We start from the raw sequence: 24,614 nt of genomic DNA, 5'->3' as shown, positions 1-24,614 counted from the left end.
ACAATTAGATCTTATGGAAGATTGCAACAACAGGATCTTATGGAAGCAGATTGCAACAATTGGATCTTATGGAAGATCGCAACAATTGGATCTTATGGAAGATTGCAACAATTGAATCTTATGGAAGATTGCAACTATTGGATCTTATGGAAGATCGCAACAATTGGATCTTATGGAAGATTGCAACAATTGGATCTTATGGAGGATCACAACAATTGGATCTTATGGAAGATTGAAACAATTGGATCTTATGAAGAAAGCAACAATTGGAGCTTGGAAGATTAAAATAATTGGATCTCATAGAAATACACACACAAATCTGAGATGCTGACCATCCAACACATGGATTGACCCAAATTCTTGTGACCTCAAAAACCTCATCTTGAGGTATATGCCACGTTTTTGTCCCCGATGATAAACTAAAAGAGACGTAAATAATTATTCATCACGGTTTTGCATCGGCATTCACATTAACTTTAAATCTTTGCATAGTCATTTTGTTTAGGCTAAAATGGAATTACCAAAATTTGGTACTGTTCGTGTATCACCCCTGGTCTGTCTATAGGAAGAACAGCCGGTCAGCCAACTCAATCCGCGGCTCTTTGTGGAGGCTTTGGCCAACAAGGAAAGACAGCTTGTGAGCGTAGAGGCAGGGGGCTGGTACACGAATGGTTCCCTGCAAAACAACAGAAGAAACAGACAAGATGAGTATGGAACTAGATCACTGAACTCTATAATTGCTGTACTGTTGCTTACATGTATGACAGTACATACTGAAGCAGCCGTTCTCTCATGACATGTCTGTGCAAGAGACATGGGATATCTGTGCAAGTGCCACGTCAAAGTAAACTGATCACCTCTATGGCAAATAAGTTGCTGTGAAATTTGAAAAAATTGAACACATTTGACTCCTGCCAAATTTTGCCAAGCCTACTTTGGGTTATGATTGGGTGGCAAGGCTGGCAAGTGTATAAAGCACTCAACTTTCACCACTGTGGCCCGGGTTCGATTCCCAGCTCGGGTGATTATGTGAGTACAATTGTTCATTGATTCTCTCTTCTGCCACGAGGGTTTTTCTTCGGGCTCTTCGGTTTCCCTCCCTAAGCAAAAATTGACACTTTGGATCTAATCTCTGGCTGTGCTCCGTGGTCAGACATGGGTCGTATGGCGGCAGCCTAAGGCGCCTTTACATGCCTATGACTCGACCACATTGTAGCTACGTCCTTTGCAATTCAGCTCATGCTGCGAGTAAGGACGATTAGCCCCCCATATATACAGGATAGTTACAGTGCTTTGGAATGCCGTTCATAACTTGCCCCGCTCCTTACCGGCCAATTGAAGTACAGATGGGTGAGCTTGTAGGTCAGGCTTTGCATGCTGTCTGGTGCCAGACCCGAGTTGTCCCAGATCACATTGTAACTGGTTGGAGTGACCGTGCCCTGGCGTACAGACTGACTGACAAGGAAGAAGTCGTATCTGTGGACACAAAATGGAGACCAGTCAGAGTGATACATACAGTCAAAATAAATGTTAATAGTTTCAGCAGGCTTTATACTTCAGTATCTATTGGTGATTGTTGGATCCAGCAGGGTCATAAAAATACTCGGAGCAGGGTTAGGGTTGGCTGCACAGACTTGACCATTTTTTTGAAGGGGAGGACCCCGCAACGGTGAGGCGTAGTTATGGCGCGCTGTTCTACGGGCACTGCACTCTATACCACCACGTTTGCAGGTCTGCCGGAGGCTAATTAATGTGCCTGTTTCAAACAGGCACATTTTGAACACGCACTGCACTAGTAGTCTTTATACAACACCTGAATAAATCCCTGTCACCTGATTGGAGGATCGTTGATCACATGTCATTGAATTATTCGTACCAACGCACGGCACGCGTGGCGCGCAGCGCACAGTGCAATGGAAGTTCTATTGCACTGTGAATATAGAACTTCCATTGTACGCTGTCACTGCTGCTGGTGGTGGCGCTGTTTTAAATCGAGATCAATTGATAAATTGAATATGATTGTTCTCAACCTGTCGAATAGTTGGCATTAATATAAATATGATGAACTTGTCAAACTTTTAAACAGTTTTCAACCTGAATAAATTGGCTATTAAAAGTCAACCAATCAGATGACAAGGATTTATACGTGTGTTATATAAAACAAATAATGAATGTTTCACGTTCATGCAATGGTAAGAATAATTTCATGAGGTGACAGGTGGAATGGAACATTCATTATTTGTATAATAATAACAGAACAAACTTATGATTTTCATAAGTATATATATTTTGGTTAGTTACAGTGTACAGGGATAATAATTTGTTTTCTTGTTTGATGTTTTTTCCAGTGAGTTGTTTACTTACAAGTCTGGTTTGGTGACCACCGAGTCGATCACCGTTCCTGGGGATGGGTTGACGAGATTTCCTTGGTTCAAGGAGCAAAATCTATTGTTGATTCGCTTCTTAACGACGACCACAGCGCACTTAGGGCTGTACACAAACAATCAAAGACAAGATTTATTGGCACAGTCTTGTCTATCATGACATGAGACACTAGTAAACGACACTTCTATGTCAAAAAGCAAAATGTGAAAGATTCAAAACAAAAATATAATTTGAGGCAACAACACAGATATACCATGTAACATATTTTTTTGGCAGAGTTGTATCGAGTCCTAATTTTGTGATTTGAGCTGAGTCGAGTTATTTCAAAGTAGTGACTTGAGTTGAGTCTAGTAATTTTAAAGAAGTGACTCGAGTCGAGTCGAGTCATTAGGTTGAAAATTTCAAAATGAAACTTGAAACGAAGAACAATAATCTGAACTCTTTTAAGGTGTAGTCTACGTGGATCAAAAAGAATAGAAAACACAGAAAGTAAAAGGCAACAAGATCGTCGCATCATGAACATGATGAACCATTTCCACATTAAAAAAAATGTGCATGATTGATTTTCCTTGAAATCAGTTAAATTTGTTTTTGATAGGCCTTTATTTGAACACAAATCATTTCAAAACTTTTTTGAAAATCAAACCAATACTTACCAGGGATAAACTTAGGATTCCAAGCTTTAAAATTATGCACAAATTATTGCGGTACGTGTTTCCACAGTGACGCTAGAGCCTCGCAAAAATAGGTTGCGGGCATTTTGGGACACACTGTAGTTTAGTCCATCACAAGTCCATCACAAGCCATGTCATAAGCTATTCAAACGAACTCTACGAAAAAATTCCAATATCACTATTTATGCTGTCGCCTACGACTGGACATGTGTGATGGGCTGGTGACAGACTCAACTATGACACTAGTGAGAGTGCTCAACCTACCTATAGTCTGTTCCTATCATCCTGAAGGTATCAATCACTTGCGGTAGTTCATACTCCACCACAGCCGGCAGTTGCCCATCACCGACGCCATCGCGATAGATGATGACTCTCTCGGGCAACTTACCGTTGATTTCTTTAAACTTCCTCAATGCACCTAAATGAAAAAATATACATGCGGCAAAACTCATGATCAGCAGCGTAACTAGAGGAGGAGCAGAGTAGCAGATTGCAATAGACCTTTATCATGCTGCCGCCATTTCGGTCATCTTCCCTGTATCCAATAACAGTACTGAATGATAATGTTTTTGTGCAAAAAGGAACCAGACTATTTTTCCTTCTAGCCTCGCTTTGGTTGCGTTGATTTGAATGGGAAAAACATTCAAGATAGCCGCGACATGATAATGGTGTATATAGCATGGAGATTTGAAGCAAAATTGAGACACTGATAGAAGCAAAATCGGGACGGAAAAAAATCAGCCATTTCACACTCACTGTCCCTCGCAGAATGTTTAATTTGACCTGTCAGATACTTACTTGTCATGCAGACTTTGAGACCATCAATGAGCTCCTGTCCTGTGTGCTGGAATGTACATCGTGAAAAGTACCTGTAAACACAATAACATGGCGAGCGACAGTGGATATTCTATAAGGTCCATAGGATCACTTTTGTGTGCAATTTTTTCCGTTTGAAGAAAAAAAATTGCTTAAAATCTTTAAGAAAGGTGCATAACAACTAAACTTCTTGAAGTGGATACTCTACATTTTGAGAAAACAGAGAAAATGCATGCACAATTTGTTGGGGTCTAGTTACTAGATTCCGTAATGAAACACACTTTAAAACACTTTTTTAAATCCCCTTCAAAAACTTTTTTTTTCTCAGAATGACAAAATTTCATGCGGAATTATTTCACAGGGTTTTTGGTACGAGTCCGATCTCCACATTGAACAAGGATTTTGTCAGTAGAAGGTAGAGTAGATCATTTGCAGCTATCCAAAAAGTAACTGATGAAATTATTATTGAAAAGCTCACATTGTTTAAAGAGATAGTAATGGCACTAGACTCCCTGTGAAATTATTCTTTCTGGCATGCTGTCATTTGGAAGAAAACACTAAAAGAAGGCCATTTCCAAAGATGCGTCAAGTGACGCATTTTGGGAATATTCCGTTAGTAGTTGGTTTGTAATTTGGCGAATCCATGAATGGGTTCGCGCAAGCGTTGACATGACGCACAGGCGACGTCTGCAAGGTTGCTATTATTTAAGTTGGTTCAGCGCATGACATCTGTGATGTGATTTTGGATTGTATCAAGCTTATCCAAGAATGATACCAATAGTGGGTGTTTACAAAGCGCACGTACCTTCCAGGTACCAGCGCTCATGGTGCTACATCATTATTACCCCTGCTCATTGGGCCAATTAAACATTCCAAATACCATAACAGCTCTCTGGGGAGTATACAGATCCATGCAGCCTGTTAGGCGCAAGGAAGCTAATTCAACCACAATAACCATCTCTGGCCTCACAGGTACCCACTTACTCCTGGGTGGAGAGAAGCAATGAGTGACAAAGTGCCTTGCCCAAGGGCACATGCACCATGACCCCAGGCTGGACTCGAACCCACGGCCTGCAGCTTTACCCACAGACCACGAATCCAATGCCCGTAACATGAAAAGTAACACTGTGAAACAATGACCAAATAGTGTACTCACCTACTAAGGTCATGATTCATGGAAGCGACAAAGCCACCGACAGAGCGCCCTCTAGTGGCGGAGTCATGATAAGAGTCGATTCCAACCACCATCATTAACATTTTGGACTGAAGGTAATAAATGGAAAGACAAACGGAGACAGAATGAGCCAAAGACAAAGCTATTTAACTTTTGTAGAACACCAATTCATTGTATTGCAAGCATGCATCGATACATGAATTCACTGGAACTTGTGAATAAACTCAAAAACTGTAATAGGGTACATGTGTGACAGGATTTTTTTTATGTTTTTACTATCTGGCTATTTCTTTTATGTTTAAAGCAGTTTCTTAATTGTGTAATTTCTTATTCTTTAACTTGCTTCATTGAGCACTGAAATAGCTGTTTCTTCTTTAAGTGTGGATCATGAATAATTCATTAGGTAGACCACAAAGCACTTCCTGTGGTACCCACTTCTGAGACATGTGGCTTATCTAGCCATTCCTTCAGTTGATGCAAGGCAGTCCACACACAGTCATTTTATCACTCTTGTTACATGCTCGTTTAACCCAAAGTTCTGAGGCTAGAAGAATCCTTGTTGTTGAAGATTTGTGCTAATACCAACCCTTTTTTTTGTGGTGTAAATTAGGAGTTAATAAATTACATCCAACCTCTAGAAAAGAATCTTTGCTGTCACACATGTAAAACTATCTGCCCAAAGCAACTAACTTACAAAAAGTGAAACATTTACATAAAATGTAAAGGAATTCTCCAACTCTTTATTTGGCTGTGTAGATGGACAAATGCTCACAATAAGATAAAGATTTACGGTAGCACTATATGTATGTGACAAATCTCTTTTACGAGTTTGTGAGGTTCTGAAAAGAACCAGGGAGAAACTCAATGTTTTCATTCATTCATCACTTTTACTGCAGTAGAGAAAATAAGAGTTTTTCTCCCTTCGATACAACGTTTTAGCAGGACGATTTTGAGGTCGTCAGAAAATCCTTGCGCTGGATGTCTGCTTGGCAGAACTTGTCTAGGGTCAAGCCCGTCTGTGAGAGAACTTGCTGTTGTGAAGCCCGACAATCCCATTTTTTGTACTTGTCATCAGTGAGCAACAGCCATTTTTGTGCGGACTAAGTGTGCCATGTACTTCACTTGAAGACCCTGGACAAACTCTGATAAAGGCTGTGTCTTGCAAATGTCATAGATGGCCTCGTGACTTGATCTCAGTTGGTTTGTTTTTCCAGAGTACACACATCCTAGTGTGTCACAGAAATTAGACTGGCCACTGATTACTTTTATGTAATGATAGCAAGGCCGTAGTCTGGGAATATGACTCAAAAATCATCTTTTGAACTTGAACTTAAAGTAGCACATGTATTACATGTACATTGTAAAGCTGTGTGTGTATTCGAGCAGCTCGCCCAGATCGACTCGGGTAAAGTCACACAGGTTAGCCATGAAAGCAGGGCTAATCGAACGCTCAAACGCGAGCCATCACGATCCTCATGTGACGTCTGTAGCTGTGGCCGTAGCCATTGACAAAACGCCCTTTTCAGACTGAGTCTTACCATTCCTTTCCACATGGCCTTACTTTGAGATTTACGCTTTTCCGTCAATTGCAAAAAGTAACAAAATCAGGCTGGAATTAGCGGCCTCTAAAGTTGCACTGAACTCAAATAAAATGATTATGTTCAGACTTCAAATAAAGTTGATTTCAGGGTCCATCTTTATGGCTGTCCGGCTGCCTTATTTGTCCATGTCTAGGATTGAACAACGCATGCGTGTGACCAAGGGCGGAAATCGCTCCTTGAACGTGGGGGGGACAGGGTTTTTTTTTTCTCCCCGAAATTATATTACTCACAAAAAGTCACAGGCTGAACGGACAACTTTTCACTTGTAATATTGCCATGGGGTATGGCAGCCATAGCGACAGACTTGAAATCAAGTCTGTAATGAGTGGTTTTAATCGCGTCCGCCGCAAGGGCGGATCCAGAACACAATTTTTTTAGGGGGGGGCCAAAAAAAAGTTTGGTCCCCCAAAAAAGTGGGTCCAAAAAATTACGGCGTGGGGTTTCGGGGCCCGCTTAAGGGACCCGAAAAATTTTTGGATTCTAGATGCTCTGTGATGCGATCTGAGGCAATTTCTGACCACTTTTACCAATGTTTTTTTGAGGAAAAGATGGGGGTGAACTCATTGCCTGCCTTTATTGCGATGTCACATAAAAAAAAAATTGGTTTCGTTTTTTTTTTGGGGGGGGGGGGTCATGGCCCCCTTGATAATGCAACAATATATTTCTAAACCTCATTGTGTGCATCGGGCATTTTGTCATTGCGGTTCTGTAACCTTAAAAATGGGCAAAAACCGCGATCGAGTTCGTTTTCAGGGTGACTAGTTAAACTACAACAAACCACATGGGCCAAAAGGAGCTTACGTTTACAGTCGGCGCGCACTTCATTTTTTGAAGGGGATTTACAATTATTCGTAACAGTTTCAACTTCCATAATTACTTAAATATTACTCCTTTTATTCAAAAACAGTTGCCAAAGTACTAATATTATCTACAATGTTATACGCTTTTTTACTGTAATTTTAAAAACAGGACTGCCAAATAAAATGGAAACTTGAAAATGATCGTGTAATAATTACCCCCATATTTATAATGGTGTTTCTTCGTAAGGCAGATGGGCTACTATTGGCCCTCGCTATGGAAACATCATGCATATGCATTGCAGTGGCTGCATATATGAATATTCGCTTGAAAACGTCTTAGTCAAGTCGTTAGACACAGACTGACCATGCCGAGCGTTAGTACATGTACATGACTTTTGCATGAATGGTTGTAGCGCTGACGATGCATGAACGGCGGTGGTATGCAGATTTTGGCGCTGATCGATGACGGACATAAACCACTATAGGCTAACGACTTGTCATCAAGTCTACCATAGCGATTGCGGGCCGGAGTGGGGCCGAATTTGGTATAGGAGTAGCAAATTATATGACGTACGCAGGCAACATTGTGTATAACGTATACCGCATGAACCAACACGCACGTACAGTACATGTATGTGGGTAGGCTAGGCGTACAAGAGCCGTGGTCGAACCGACAAGAAAACCAAATTGGTTCTCAGCCACAAAGCGACATATCAAAGAGGCTTTTCCCTAAGACTCTGCCATGGTTGGTCACCCACCCATACCTACACATGAAAACATGGAGGGGACATTCGACATTGTGTCCCCCCTTACCAAATTCATGGGGGGGACGTGTCCCCCCCGGGATTTCCGCCCATGCGTGTGACATATTTCCACCACTGACTCCACTCCACGAGCAGGGTCCGTGGTGGCTGACCCGGGTAAGGCCTGAGAATGATATCAGAGCTAATCGAACGGCACGGGGCTATAACCCGAGTCAACCCGGGGGAGCTAATCGAATGCACCCAATAGTAATACTCCTTGTTGAAGCCTTAAAACTGTTAAGTACTGGGGCGGTACAAGGAGTAACAGGCAGGGTACTTTGGGGTGGTACTTGGACTAATGGCTTAAGGTGGTATTGACTCATGATTGAGCCTGCCACGAACAATAAAACATGTTTGCCAACGTTAGCCAAAAATTCTCATTTGGATACAACAAAAACAACTGCCAACATTGACGTCTTTGGGAAACAACCTTGTTTGGAATTTCAAGTTAAAAACTATCAATTTTCTGGACATGATTTTAAAAAAATGAAAAAATAACAAGTGCACTGCTCATACATATACATGAGATTGAATAGCATTGCACAACTTACTGGAATTAAAACTGTCCACAGCTCTCCGCCCATCTTGCAGTTAATTTGCATAGCAATCTTGGTAGCTACAGACATGACGGTCTGTTTCTTGTTGATAGTGCGACCCACAATGCACTGGCTGGGTACCGGCGCCTCTAGACAGCAGAACTTCTTGATGGCGTCGTAGCGATCCTTACGAATAGTTGGTAGGATACACACAACCTGGGTAACGGTGGAACAAAAAAGTAAACAAAATTCTGAATACTACTGGTCAAAGTGCTTATTAGGCTTTGAGAAAATAAGGCAATTAGGCGACTGAGCATGCAAGTTCACTTCAAAAAAACAACAGCTTCCAATGACATTTGATGGGAATACTAGCCTTGGTCATGACCAAGTCTGTCTACTTGTTCCCATAACAAGCGGCCGCTACATATTAGCCTGATTTGCGTACCCGTTGCAACGGGTACGCAAATCAGGCTACATGTGAATTGCCACTGTACATGTGAATTGCCACAACACTGCGCCGTGCACAGTAGCCTCAACGATCCCCTTGCTTATCTGCACGCTTAATTACGCCCCACACACATTATCTAACCTTTCCCCAACAGTTGAGGTGAAAGACAGCCTTTTAATTGACGCAAAGTATATGCTCACCATGATAAGTAGTTCGGGCTATGGTAAACAGTCTTCTCTCAGGGAACAAGTAGACAGACTTGGTCAAGGCCATGGGAGTACAGGCTTTCAAGTCAAAATTGAGAAGGCAGCCTTTAATCACACTCACCATCTGTGTCTGGGGACTCAAGTTCTGTCGGATAGCACGAATGAAGCTTTCGGTTCGGTCTTCACGTAACTCACATCTAAAGAACACCAAACAAATAATGAGAGAGAGAAGAAGGATAGCAATCAATTCTGCACTTTAAAGCCCTTCAAGATTGGCAAAACCACTTTAGCCAATCGAGTTGGCATCCACACTTCAAAATATTTTGAGGCAATCTTCTGTGGAGTACGGAAACACTTCAAATCCCTGCACAATGTTTCGGTGTCATTAAGCTCATGGCAAGCAGGCAGATTCAGTCATGCTTCACTGCTCTCCACAGTGCAGTTTTTTGCAACTTGAGACTCAGACTCGGACTCGACCAAATTGCTTTCAAACCTGGACTCAGACTCGACCCAATTGCTTCCAAACTTGGACTCAGACTCGTTCCAATTGCTTACAAACTTGGACTCAGACTCGACCCATTTGCTTCCAAACCTGGACTCAGTCTTGACCCAACTGCTTCCAAACTTGGACTCAGACTCGACCCAACTGCTTCCAAACCTTGACTCAGACTCGACCCAGTTGCTTCCAGCTTGGACTCCAGACTCGACCCCATCACTTCAAAACTTGGACTCGGACTCGACCTAACTGCTTCCAAATTTGGACTCAGACTCGACCCAATTGCTTCCAAACTTGGACTCATACTCGACCCTATTGCTTCCAAACTTGGACTCAGACTCGACCCAATTACTTCCACACATGGACTCAAACTCGACCCAATTGCTTCCAAACTTGGACTCAGACTCGACCCAATTGCTTTTAAACTTAGACTCAGACTCAACTCAATTGCCTCAACACCTGGAGTTGGACTCAACTCAAATAACCCAACTAACTATCTTGTAAGCAGTCTTACATTAAGGGTGGTCTGGTTTCCATTCCCAAACGTGGCGCCACGGTGTTGAAGGCGTTCAGGAATTCCATGGCGTTCTTGCTATCACGCGCTGTGTAGATCAGCAGCCAGTTGTGCAGACCAATACAGCTCAGCAGATCCTTCCGCAGATCTCTGCTCCACTCTGCATTCTCACCCAAGGAAATCTCCTGTTGGTGTTTACAGGCATATAGGATTATTTTCTTTCCATGCATTTTGTTCAACATTCCAGAGAAGAATATCCAAAATTTAAGCTGTTGAAGTTTCAGCTGTGGATATTACACTTTGCGAGAAAAGAGTGAAAAACCATGCACAACCTTTTGATAATGAAACATTATTTTGTCTACAGATCTCTTTATTTTCCGAAAAATTAGTCAATTGACTGATCGTTGGATATCACCTACATTTCTTGATTTCTTCTAAATGACAGCAAGCCAGACAAAACAATTTTACAGATTGTTTAGTACCAGTACAATCTTTAATCCAAGTAAGCATCTTAATAATAATTCAGGTTACTTTTGAGACAAATGCAAATAATCCTCTATGCCTTTAAGAAGCGCTGACAACGATCATTTATAAGCAAACGAAACATAGTACTGATTTCACAAATCTCATTATTCCAATGCCTGTTCTTTTTCTTTTCAAATACTTTGAGGATTGTTATCAATTACCCAGAAAAGTTTCTAATGATTCAATGTCAGTATAAACCTTGCTCAAAGTAAAGAAAGGACTGGTATCAACTATCCTGAGAAATTATTCCAACTCAAATGCTAAGCTGAAACTTCAAAAGGTTAGTTTTTAGGCACCCTTCTTTAATATGAACACTTTTGTTGCTCCAAAAAAAAAAAGGAAATAGAAAGTATCCAACAAACTTTTCTAGCCGATTTCACCACAAATGTTTCGTGTTGTCAAATTCACTTCGCATTCACAAAAACTACATGTAACTTATAAACTGGTCTTCAGCTCAACTTCCCAATCTCTTTGTCAGACTCACATTCTTTCCCTGGTGACCGGTGAGGATTTTCTCCCGATCCATGATGCGAGCGTTGATCCTGACTGGCTGAGCTTCAAAGCTCACCTGCCACTTTTGCAGGTAAGTACTCGCCTCTTGATTCCTGAAAGAAGGTTAAGAACACAGGTCACAAATCATTATTTTTCTGGGCCCGAATCAAATATTTTTGCGATTTTGGCATTCATTTTTGCCATTGACAAGCTATGTTTTCAATTACCAGCAAAGGTCCAGTCTATGCACTGAGTATACAGTGTTTATACATCTGTGAAGGGCAAAACCTAATATTAAAAGTCCACTCTGTAAAGCATACACATTATTATATTTCATGTCACCAGTATTGTGGTTGAGTCACTTCAGGGTCGAGTCCGAGTCGGAGTCTCAAGTCAATGGACCGATCCAGTAAGCACCGCCCCATTGTATTCTGACCAATCACAGCCGTGATTTATGTCCGACGTGCGTGCACAAAAGTCCGAAATGCGTGCACGCGTGTATGATGTGCGCGGCAGGAAAATGCAGTGTGGCATTGGAGAGGAGCACGTGTTAATTTGCCCACGTGCGCAGTGGGAGGGGCTTACTGGATCGGTCCATTGGGTCGTGGCTGAGTCCAAATCCAAGTCCAAGCGACGAGTCATTTGATTCTAGTTTGAGTCCGAGTAACATTTATATAAAATGGATGAAATATCTATGGATCAATGGATTTGAAGAAAGCGATTGGGTCAAGTAGACATGATCACCATGGAGTCCAACCCTCGAGTTGGGGGGCGGACTATAAACAGATGGATGATGGATGGATGTGAATCAGGATGGACTCACTTAAAGTGATATGTAATATATGAGATGTCGCAGGATATAGGGAGGGGTGCATTTAATGACAAACTGTCATCATTTACAACACCACCTGGAGTGAGGTGTGGTACATTTCATGTGCTTAACGTTCTTTAGTGTTACTGAAATGTTACTTCTGGGGGAAAAAAGAAATATGCTTAAATGGTTTGTTTTTGGTGTAAATAAATATATGATTCACTGCTCACGTGTCCTGAGTCATTAGTGTCAAATCGGAGTCATGATGGCCGAGTCTGAATCCAAGCCCAAGTCTTTTGCCTATGTGACTCGAGTCGAGTCAGAGTCAACAAAATTGCGACTTGAGACAGACTTGAATACGAGTCCTGGGCTCCAGTTCTACATCACTGGATGTCACTGAGTCAAAATAAATACACTCACACGCTGGGCAGGTTATTTTTGTGTAAAGTGCTGGCTTACTGTTAAAATGGCGCACAAAAGTTTTGCTGAATGTAGATTACCATCAATTGTTATTTAACAAAATTTTTCCGGATGTAAGGAAAAATAAACCTTACTGACCTGGGAAAGCTGCCGATGAAGTTGGTCAGCTCTTTCATGCGGACGTTGGGCGTGATGCGTGTGTACACAGACAGGTCCTTCATGACGTGGAAATCACTGCGCATAGCTTCGCTGAGCCCCGTCAGGGTACACAGCTCAGGGATCAGGTGGATGTGATCAATCATTCCCCGGCGCTGATCCTATTACAATAAAAAAACACAAATAAATCTGCCTGTGATTATGGACTGGCTCCTGGTCCTTACTTTGTGGTTGACGGGCGAGTGTTGTGTGAAATTTGGACTCTATGAAATACAGATACATTAGTTGTATTACGCATGCCTAATAGTGAAGATAATTAGGACAGTGACAGATTTAATGTTCTATTCAACGAGGCGAAGCTGAGTTGAATGGAACACTCCATCTTTCAACGAATGAAAATATTCTCACAATAGCACGAATGCAAGATATTCATTATTTGTTTTGTATAACAACCAATTAGATCTTCGTCATTTGATTGGAGGATAAGACTTGAAGAACAAACAAAACTCACAAAAGTGCACCATATCCACTACTTTTTTCAGCTTGGTCAAGGCTAACAGAGGTTTAAAAGTCAAATCATTGACCATAATGAAAATCAACACTGTAATTTCTTAATCCAATGCAAAAAAAACCCCATCTTTGCAACTGCATCAACTTCAAAGGCAAGTTTTGTACTGCCTTTATGCATGATAATGGTTTAAATAGCGCAAAGATTGTATAGCGTTAGGCCGCTGCGCGTCGTAGAGTGCGCGCGGCGTGCAATAGATCGAAAGGGATGGGACAAAAATGCAGGGTGAATGGAAACAAAAATGAATGGTTATGACATAGGCCGTGCAATGGTTTGTTTATTGAATGCCCCTTAACCTACAATCCTCCAATCAAATGACAAGGATTTACTTGGGTGTTATATAATGCCATTTCAATAAGATCTGAAATAACTTACCCTTTTCTTTGGATTGCTGACCAGCAGTGGCTGTCCTAGATCACTGATATTTAGCCCGTACGCGTCCCGGTAGTACTGGGCGTAGGTTATTTTAGTGCCGTCCAACTTGTCGAATGTGTTCATGGGATCGATATTAAAGTCGATGTCGTCCACTCGGTAGGTCTTGTTGTTGTACCTGAATGACAGCCATGCAGAATTTATTTGGTTACTTTTTTATCCAACCCCAACCTCTCTCAGTCCACTGATCTTATCAACCAGGCATGCAACTGGGAAGTCACAAAAAAAGAGGAAATTGAAATCTTTCCAAGACTTTGAACAGTGTTTTTCTAGTGAAAAAAAGAGGAAATCAGCTGATCCGAAGAGAAGTTGCATGCCTGATCAACTGATCTCAACCTAACTGATCCAAACAACTGATCCAAACCCAACTGATCCAAACCAACTGATCCAAACCCAACTGATCTCAACCCAACTGATCCAAACCCAACTGATCCAAACCCAACTGATCCAAACCAACTGAACCAAACCCAACTGATCCAAACCAACTGATCCAAACCCAACTGATCCAAACCAACTGATCCAAACCCAACTGATCCAAACCCAACTGATCCAAACTCAACTGATCCAAACCAACTGATCCAAACCCAACTGATCCAAACCCAACTGATCCAAACCCAACTGATCCAAACCCAACTGATCCAAACCCAACTGATCCAAACCCAACTGATCCAAACCCAACTGATCTCAACCCAACTGATCTCAACCCAACTGATCTCAACCCAACTGATCCAAACCCAACTGATCCAACCCAACTGATCCAAACCCAACTGATCCAAACCAACTGATCCAAACCCAACTAATCTAAACCAACTGATCCAAACCCAACTGATCCAAACCCAACTGATCCAAACCCAACTGATCCAAACCAACTGATCCAAACCCAACTGATCCAAACCCAACTGATCTCAACCCAACTGATCCAACCCAACTGATCCGAAACCCAACTGATCCAAACCCAACTGATCCAAACCAACTGATCCAAACCCAACTGATCCAAACCAACTGATCCAAACCCAACTGATCCAAACCAACTGATCCAAACCCAACTGATCCAAACCCAACTGATCCAAACCCAACTGATCCAAACCCAACTGATCCAAACCAACTGATCCAAACCAAACTGATCCAAACCAACTAATCCAAACCCAACTGATCTCAACCCAACTGATCCAAACCCAACTGATCCAAACCCAACTGATCCAACCTAACTGATCCAAACCCAACTGATCCAAACCAACTGATCCAAACCCAACTAATCCAAACCAACTGATCCAAACCCAACTGATCCAAACCCAACTGATCCAAACCAAATGATCCAAACCCAACTGATCCAAACCCAACTGATCCAAACCCAACTGATCCAACCCAACTGATCCAAACCCAACTGATCCAAACAACTGATCCAAACCCAACTGATCCAAACCAACTGATCCAAACCCAACTGATCTCAACCCAACTGATCCAAACCCAACTGATCCAAACCCAACTGATCCAAACCAACTGATCCAAACCCAACTGATCCAAACCAACTGATCCACACCCAACTGATCCAAACCAACTGATCCAAACCCAACTGATCCAAACCCAACTGATCCAAACCCAACTGATCCAAACCAACTGATCCAAACCCAACTGATCCAAACCCAACTGATCCAAACCCAACTGATCCAAACCCAACTGATCCAAACCCAACTGATCCAAACCCAACTGATCCAAACCCAACTGATCTCAACCCAACTGATCTCAACCCAACTGATCTCAACCCAACTGATCCAAACCAACTGATCCAAACCCAACTGATCCAAACCCAACTGATCCAAACCCAACTGATCCAAACCAACTGATCTCAACCCAACTGATCCAAACCAACGGATCCAAACCCAACTGATCTCAACCAACTGATCCAAACCCAACTGATCTCAACCCAATTGATCTCAACCCAACTGATCCAAACCCAACTGATCCAAACCAACTGATCCAAACCAACTGATCCAAACCAACTGATCCAAACCAACTGATCCAAACCAACTGATCCAACCCAACTGATCCAAACCAACTGATCCAAACCCAACTGATCCAAACCCAACTGATCCAAACCCAACTGATCCAAACCCAACTGATCCAAACCCAACTGATCCAAACCCAACTGATCCAAACCCAACTGATCCAAACCCAACTGATCCAAACCCAACTGATCCAAACCAACTGATCCAAACCCAACTGATCCAAACCCAACTGATCCAAACCAACTAATCCAAACCCAACTGATCTCAACCCAACTGATCCAAGCCCAACTGATCCAAACCCAACTGATCCAACCCAACTGATCCAAACCCAACTGATCCAAACCAACTGATCCAAACCCAACTAATCTAAACCAACTGATCCAAACCCAACTGATCCAAACCCAACTGATCCAAACCAACTGATCCAAACCCAACTGGTCCAAACCCAACTGATCTCAACCCAACTGATCCAACCCAACTGATCCGAAACCCAACTGATCCAAACCCAACTGATCCAAACCAACTGATCCAAACCCAACTGATCCAAACCAACTGATCCAAACCCAACTGATCCAAACCAACTGATCCAAACCCAACTGATCCAAACCCAACTGATCCAAACCCAACTGATCCAAACCCAACTGATCCAAACCAACTGATCCAAACCCAACTGATCCAAACCCAACTGATCCAAACCAACTAATCCAAACCCAACTGATCTCAACCCAACTGATCCAAACCCAACTGATCCAAACCCAACTGATCCAACCCAACTGATCCAAACCCAACTGATCCAAACCAACTGATCCAAACCCAACTAATCCAAACCAACTGATCCAAACCCAACTGATCCAAACCCAACTGATCCAAACCAACTGATCCAAACCCAACTGATCCAAACCCAACTGATCCAAACCCAACTGATCCAACCCAACTGATCCAAACCCAACTGATCCAAACCCAACTGATCCAAACCCAACTGATCCAAACCCAACTGATCCAAACCCAACTGATCCAAACCAACTTATCCAAACCCAACTGATCTCAACCCAACTGATCTCAACCCAACTGATCCAAACCCAACTGATCCAAACCAACTGATCCAAACCCAACTGATCCAAACCAACTGATCCAAACCCAACTGATCCAAACCGACTGATCCAAACCCAACTGATCCAATCCCAACTGATCCAAACCCAACTGATCCAAACCCAACTGATCCAAACCCAACTGATCCAAACCCAACTGATCTCAACCCAACTGATCCAAACCCAACTGATCTCAACCCAACTGATCTCAACTCAACTGATCTCAACCCAACTGATCCAAACCCAACTGATCCAAACCCAACTGATCCAAACCAACTGATCTCAACCCAACTGATCCAAACCAACTGATCCAAACCCAACTGATCCAAACCAACTGAACCAAATCCAACTGATCTCAACCCAACTGATCCAAACCCAACTGATCCAAACCCAACTGATCCAAACCAACTGATCCAAACCCAACTGATCCAAACCAACTGATCCAAACCCAACTGATCCAAACCAACTGATCCAAACCCAACTGATCCAAACCCAACTGATCCAAACTCAACTGATCTCAACCCAACTGATCTCAATTGACCGATCACAACCCAACTGATCTCAACCAAACTGCTCTTAACCCACCTGACCTTGACCTATTTGATCCAAACCCAACTGATCCAAACCCAACTGATCCAAACCAACTGATCTCAACCCAACTGATCCAAACCAACGGATCCAAACCCAACTGATCTCAACCAACTGATCCAAACCCAACTTCTCTCAACCCAACTGATCTCAACTCAACTGATCTCAACCCAACTGATCCAAACCCAACTGATCCAAACCCAACTGATCCAAACCAACTGATCTCAACCCAACTGATCCAAACCAACTGATCCAAACCCAACTGATCCAAACCCAACTGATCCAAACCCAAGTGATCTCAACCCAACTGATCTCAATTGACCGATCACAACCCAACTGATCCAAACCCAACTGATCCAAACCCAACCGATCCAAACCCAACTTCTCTCAACCCAACTGATCTCAACTCAACTGATCTCAACCCAACTGATCCCAACCCAACTGATCCAAACCCAACTGATCCAAACCAACTGATCTCAACCCAACTGATCCAAACCAACTGATCCAAACCCAACTGATCCAAACCCAACTGATCCAAACTCAACTGATCTCAACCCAACTGATCTCAATTGACCGATCACAACCCAACTGATCTCAACCAAACTGCTCTTAACCCACCTGACCTTGACCTATTTGATCCAAACCCAACTTCTCTCAATCCACTGATCACAACCCAACTGATCTCAATCCACTAATATCCAATGCCGTAGCCAGGGTTCTCATCCTAGGGTGGGGAGGGGGGGGGGGCATGTGGGGTGGGTCTTGAGGTTACAAAGGTAGACAAGGTTTTTCCACTGGACACCCGCCCTCTGTACAACCAAATAGTGTGGGGGGGGGAGGAGTGACACTATCTTCCCATGGGGGGGGGGGGGGCGTTCAAAATGTATATCATGGCTACATTAGACAATAACTACCGCTATTCGCTTCTAAGGGACGTTTACAATAAACAGCCACTCGCAAAAAAAAAAGTTTTGCTTTTGAAAGTTTCACAGAAAAAAGGGAATTTATGTTCTTTCAGCTAATCGTGGTAACTCATATGGCTGTGCTTTCTCCGGATGCCAAATTTTCTGTGTTTTTTTTATGGGGGGGGTGGGTGCCCCCCCCCCCCCACACCCCCCTTTAGTCATTGCTTATATCACCCAAAACTAATCTAAACCCAAACACCATCCATTCACTGATAATCTCAACCCAACTGATCCCAACCTAGGCCGACCCAACCCTACCAAACCAAATCAAGCCAAAGCCAATTCAACTAAACAGAACTAAACCGAAATGATCTAAAGTCAACCAGGTCATACTCTAACAAACAAAATTGAACTGAATCAATGCAAACCAAATCAAACACAACTGAGTTGATACGAACTGAACCGAACCAAACCATTCCGATCTCAACCATACCAAAGTGATTAGAACGGAACCGAACAGAACCGAATACATCGGACTAAAAAAAACCAAACTCAAGTGAACTGAACTGATATACAAGGTGAGTCAAAAGAAAAAGAAACCCAAATGTCGGGATAATTGTTTTAGTGAAGTTCTGCATGTAGCACTTTCAAAATCTAGGATATGAAAGCCCAATTCATATAAAGCTTTCTTTTGAGTACAAGAATCGTTCAAATCACTCATGCAATTTTCAAGTTAGGGAAATTTAAACACAACCACTGTTTTAAAGTTCTGTCCATGGATCACAAAAAGGTAAGCGTTCTTTCAGCAAAACGAAACTGAATCACATATAGGGATGTGAAAGAACGCACACCTTGTTTGTGATCCGTGGACAGAACTTTAAAGCGTTGGTTGTGTTTAAAAATCTGCAACTTGAAAAGTACGAGAGCAATTTGAATTATTCTTGTACTAAAAGAAAGCTTATGAATTCGGCTTTGATATCCTAGATTTAGAAAGTACTACATGCAGAACTTCATGAAAACAACAGTCCCAACATTTGGGTGTTTACTTTTTTTTGACTCACCCTGTATGTACCAAACTTAACCCAATTGAACTGATGGATCTGAAATTGACCACACCTAACTAACTCAATCCAACCAAACAGACCTGATCTGAAACAAACTTAACCAAACAATGCTGTTTCCTCACTTGGTCAGGACAATTTCTCCTGCCAGTACTCTCTTGGCCACATCCCTCCAGCCTGCTCCCTTGGTCTGCTCAATCTCAGCCAGCATGTCCAAGACTGTCTCCGTCCTCAGGATCTTGTGAGAGACGTCCGCCATCAGGAGGACCTCCTGCTCATACTGCAAGATGGAGGTGATGAAACCAGGCAGGAGCTGGATCCTGGAGGGATGAGGGGAGAAATGACGGAGAGAAAGGAGCATCAAGGAAAGTGGAACAATCAACACAATAAAAAACAGTCTTAAAAACTGTGTAAGCATAATTTAATTTGTTTCTGCCATTGTAAACATTTGATCTGCCATATTGTCGCTTTACTCACAAAGTGACAAAAACCTCGAAAATCGATAACTGTTCGATTTTGAGTTTTACTAGCCTTTTTATTATAGTTGTCTCAAGGAACAATTTGACCAAGTTTCAAAGCGAAAAATTGTTTACTTTCTTACTTATTGTAAACAAAATTTGACAAAAAGCCTGAAATCCGTGTTTTTGTTTTTACGAAGTGTAAAAAGTGTAAAATGTTTTCACGAAGTGACAGAAAGTCACCTCGTGGGCAGGGCCGGAGGAACTACACATTGGTCTTCACGCGTCAGGATGGGAGCATACACGTGCGCGCGAACGTTGTTGAAAAAGGACAGACGCGCGTGCACTCAACTGTCGTATGACGCGTAAAAGTTGCAAGTTTGTTGCATCGACTAAAGTACAAATAAGTAAAGCCTCCGCGATTCATGTTCCCACGAAGTGACAAAAACTGTGTGCAAAGTAATGGGGAAAATATGGGACCCAAAGTATTGATGTTTTCACAAAGCGTAAACAAGTTTTATTAATGAATTACTGTTTAATTTAATTATTTATTTGTAACAAACAACTATGAATTAGCAAAGAGCAAATCATAAGCTATGGGACAATGCAAACATTTCCAAATTCTTTTACTGCGAAGTAGTCGAAAATGTCTTTTGAAAAAATAAATAACTTCAAATGCGATTGTTTCTGGATGAACTTTTGTCGATTTTTAAAGTTTTTGTCACTTCGTGAGCAAAGCAACAATATGTGACCTACTGTGGCAAAATGAGGAATGTCCCCCAAAACAATGTAATCAACTCCTGAAATCAATGTTGGTTTTTTTTTATTTTTGAAAAGCCAAGTTATCCAAGATTCACACTTTGCCTTTTTGTTGGGAACAAATATCCCCAAAAGTTGGAAACTGAAGAACGTTTTCCACTGCCGTTTGCAGCGCAATGTGCATTTCTTTCTTCAAAGCCGTTTTTCTCGAAATGAGGTTGGTAAAATTTGGTGGGACACTGATGAAGTTCCTGCGGCATATCTTGGGAGTACATTAAGCTACAGAAACAAATTTGGTATCATTTGAACGCTAATGATTTACGCTTTAACATGATGTATGTAACTTGAAAAGTCAAAGGGGGGGGGGGGGGGTTTATTCCTCATTATGATATGGCAGGTGACATATAGCAAGTCTACATAGGCCAACATGTGCAGTGTCAAATTTCCTCACTTTACTACCAAACCTGCAAAAATGAAAGATGTTTTGCAAAATCCACACAAAAGGCTCTCATATTTAATGGCAATCCATATTTCTGCTTCATGGCTCTGTCTATTACTATATACAATCTCCGCTACTTCAAACAATTTTTAAAGAAACTCAAAGCCAAGCTGACCTATGGCTACAGATATTTCACATCTACGTTCAACTTACGACATGAGCTAAATGGTTTCACTTACTTGTGTTGCTGGATTTCCCTTTTGGCGTTGGGGTTGAAATAGTTCCGGCCAATCTGCTCAAAGCCAACCAATCCAAGAATCCTAAAACAGTGAAAGTAACAATGTGATAAAAAATTGCGAGCACGAATTACGCTTCACTGAATTCCTTAAAAAAATATACTTCAAAATTGTATCTTTGTTTTTAAGAGGCCATGAACTGAAATTTACACTTGAACATTTTGTGCAAATAGCTTAGAAGGCATTGTAAAGGTGCATCTTTGTCACTGTTAACAACTTGTTGATAATTTTCAAAATAAAGTATTATTTCCATAAAACAGAAATAAAATGACAGCAAACTAATTACTTTCCTACTTTTCCACACAGACTCAACTTTCTTCAAAGTTTTGGAGATTTGTCAATCAAATTTGTCATTTTTCACAAAGGAGAATACAAATAATCATTTCTGATTGATTTCTAAGTCAATTCTGACTGATTGTTTCAGCTTTTCACGGATGGTCATTATTTAGTATGCCATTAAATAAAAACCCTGGGTCTTACGTGTTCTTTAACCCTAATCCTCCAAAATCCTCTGGATGGTTTTTGGAGGATTGAGGATGAATGGTGGAATTTTTGCGTCAGGGTGATAAATTAACTTATAGGTTTTGCCCTTCACCGACGTTTAAACACTGTATACTCAGTGTGTTACCTCCCGAGTGAAAGTTGGAAAAAATCACTCGGGTGGGACTCGAACCCACGACCTCAGACGTCTGCACTAGAAAGCAGGAGGTCGTGGGTTCGAGTCTCACCCAAGTGATTTTTTCCATCTTTCACTCTGGAGGTTACACACTGAGTATACAGTGTTTAAACGTCGGTGAAGGGCAAAACCTATAATTTGAGGATGAATGGTGTTTGAGAAACATGAAGATTTTGGAGGATTGAGGATGAATGGTGTTTGGAGGAGGATTTTGGAGGATTGAGGATGAATGCATTTTTTTGTCTGACAATTTTGAAGGATTGAGGCGCAGGGTAACCTACATTTGAACATAAGTGCAGCATTTTGGAGGATTGAGGATGGTTCCCAGCAAAAAGACCCTCGGGGGTTTAGGGTTAATTTTAGCAACGATGAAAAAAAGAGCAAACCTACTTGCGGAAGATGATGTTGTAAACCTGCATGCAGGTTGGTGAGGTAGGAGGCAGCGCATTCTTGAGAGTCACAGTAATGGTGATGATGTCATCAGAGTCACGGCGTTTGGTTTGAAACCTGGTCACCTAGAGTTTGCAAAACAGACAAAAATAAGTATAGAAAATATATGTACATCTCATGAAAACATCTTTACAACTTTGCATCTTGTGTGGAGATTGATTGTTTCTGAAAAATACAACTCTACAGTGTGAGTACAAAACAAATGAAACCCAAATGTCGGGATTATTGTTTCAGTAAAGATCTGCATGTAGCACTTTCAAAATCTAAGATATAAAAGCCAATTCATAAGCTTTCTCTTAGTACAAGAATCATTCAAATCACTCATGTACTTTTCAAGTTACAGAATTTTAAACTCAACCACCGTTTTAAAGTTCTGTTCACGGATCACAAAAAAAGGTGTGCGTTCTTTCAGTAAAACGAAAACAATTCACACACATCCCTATGTGATTTGTTTTCGTTTTGCTTAAAAAACATTTACCTTTTTGTTATCTGTGGACAGAACTTTAGAACGGTGGTTGTGATAAAAATTCTGTAACTTCAAAATTACACTGAGTGATTTGAATGGTTCTTTTACTAAATGAAAGCTTATGTATTGGGCTTTCATATCCTAGATTTTGAAAGTGCTACATGCAGAACTTCACTTAAACAATAGTCCCGACATTTTGGTTTGGTTTTTGTTTTACTACCCTGTAGTGAAAGCCCTGTCACTCTCAGATCCTTAGTTTTGAGGAAGGTATAGAGCCCAGCTAAAATCAACATGGGGCAGGAACAAAGAATGCAACTTTGATTTCCTATACAGCTGAGGATTTTAGAAGATTGAGGGAGGTTCCTAGAAATATGGCATTTATCTCATATTAAGAATATTTCTTTTCAAAATCAGTGACATACTTTTGCCATATAGCCTTGCAAAATCCTCCATTTTTTGCAGAGAGGATTTTGAAAGATTTGGGAAGGTTGGGGTTAAAAAGACATTTTACATCTACTCACCGGCTCATCAAGCCTTCGGAGCAGGAACAACATCATCCCATCAAAGGCCATGGAGGTGCCTAGGATCTCAGAGTGAGCCCGTAGCAGGGCATGACGTGCCCTAGGGTTGTCCACAACGGGGCTGAAGTCCACGCTGTACTGGTGCAGAAGCCACTGATCAGCAGCCTTCATGCGGAAACAGTTGGTCAAGACCTCCACTGGCTTTCCTTTCTTGCCTGGAGGATTATGAGAAAAATGAGTGTTTTTTTTTTAATGTACAATGGAGTTTGTGCACGTGTTCTCACTCAATTGTGACAGAGAGATATGACTTCAAACTCAAATGCTGTTGTTGCTGTGTGGTAGGTGCCTGTGCAAAGGCAATGCTGGATACTGAATCATTCTCTTGTCCCAGACGCTGATTTAGGGCGCAATTTAAAACATGACTAGGCTATTGTCCCTTATTGAATGCAGAAACAAACTTACCTACCAACCAACACAGTGAGCTAAGGCCCAAGGCGTATTTTCATGGCGCCGTGGGAAAAACTGCACTAATGACAAATGATCTACCCTACCTTTAAAGACAGCTTTTAGATGAGAAAATGGAATATTTATTGTAGGGGTGTGAGTGACCACTGATAAAAAAAGCTGAAAACATCTGAAAAAGGTGTAAAAAAGCTGAACTTTGGAAATCTCCTATACTTTTTTACACAGCAAGTGAGGGAAAAAGCTGAAAAAGGCTGAATCCAAAACTAATAAAAATAGCTGAAATCAGCTTTAAAGCTGAGATTTCACACCCTTGTTATTGGCACATCAATCAGGGATTACAGGGCACCAGACCTACCTCTCTTATCAATGGGTCTGGCTGCTTTTTGTTCAGCGTAGCGGAGCTCTGTCTGTCTGCCGCGGCCACTGACTCCCCTCCCTCAGCACCCTGGGCCCCGCCCACGCTCAACGCTGCCATCTGAGCTGTAGGGGGCGCTTCAGCTGGCATTGGTCTCGGGGCATGAGGATGGTAACTCTCGGCCATGGCCGCTCTTTGCTCCATGCTTATAGCAGCTGTGTAAC

At 41.8% G+C, this 24,614-nt stretch overlaps 1 protein-coding gene across 2 annotated transcripts; it reads right to left on the bottom strand.

Annotated features, from left to right (window-relative positions):
* Positions 1-316: 316 nt before the first annotated feature.
* LOC119719562 (piwi-like protein 1) lies at positions 317-24,614 on the bottom strand. 2 transcript variants are annotated; one of them, XM_038189035.1, is made up of 17 exons: positions 24,391-24,614; positions 23,571-23,785; positions 22,524-22,648; positions 21,401-21,481; positions 19,631-19,825; positions 13,801-13,975; positions 12,840-13,018; positions 11,463-11,583; positions 10,454-10,638; positions 9,565-9,640; positions 8,805-9,005; positions 5,032-5,138; positions 3,858-3,928; positions 3,324-3,477; positions 2,365-2,490; positions 1,329-1,476; positions 317-676 (listed from the first exon to the last, which is right to left on the bottom strand). In XM_038189035.1, exons 2-17 carry the CDS (start codon positions 23,739-23,741, stop codon positions 560-562), a joined length of 2,232 nt encoding a protein of 743 aa, XP_038044963.1. In that variant the 5' UTR covers positions 23,742-23,785; positions 24,391-24,614; the 3' UTR covers positions 317-559. The 2 variants fall into 2 exon arrangements, with proteins under 2 accessions (XP_038044963.1, XP_038044964.1); XM_038189036.1 differs by lacking the exon at positions 19,631-19,825 and having other exon boundaries at positions 318-676.

Source organism: Patiria miniata, unplaced genomic scaffold, assembly GCF_015706575.1.
Source record: "Patiria miniata isolate m_02_andy unplaced genomic scaffold, ASM1570657v1 HiC_scaffold_8, whole genome shotgun sequence".
Classification (NCBI taxonomy): domain Eukaryota; kingdom Metazoa; phylum Echinodermata; class Asteroidea; order Valvatida; family Asterinidae; genus Patiria; species Patiria miniata.
Note: the sequence above shows the minus strand (reverse complement) of the source record. Positions and strands in the feature narration are given on the sequence as shown.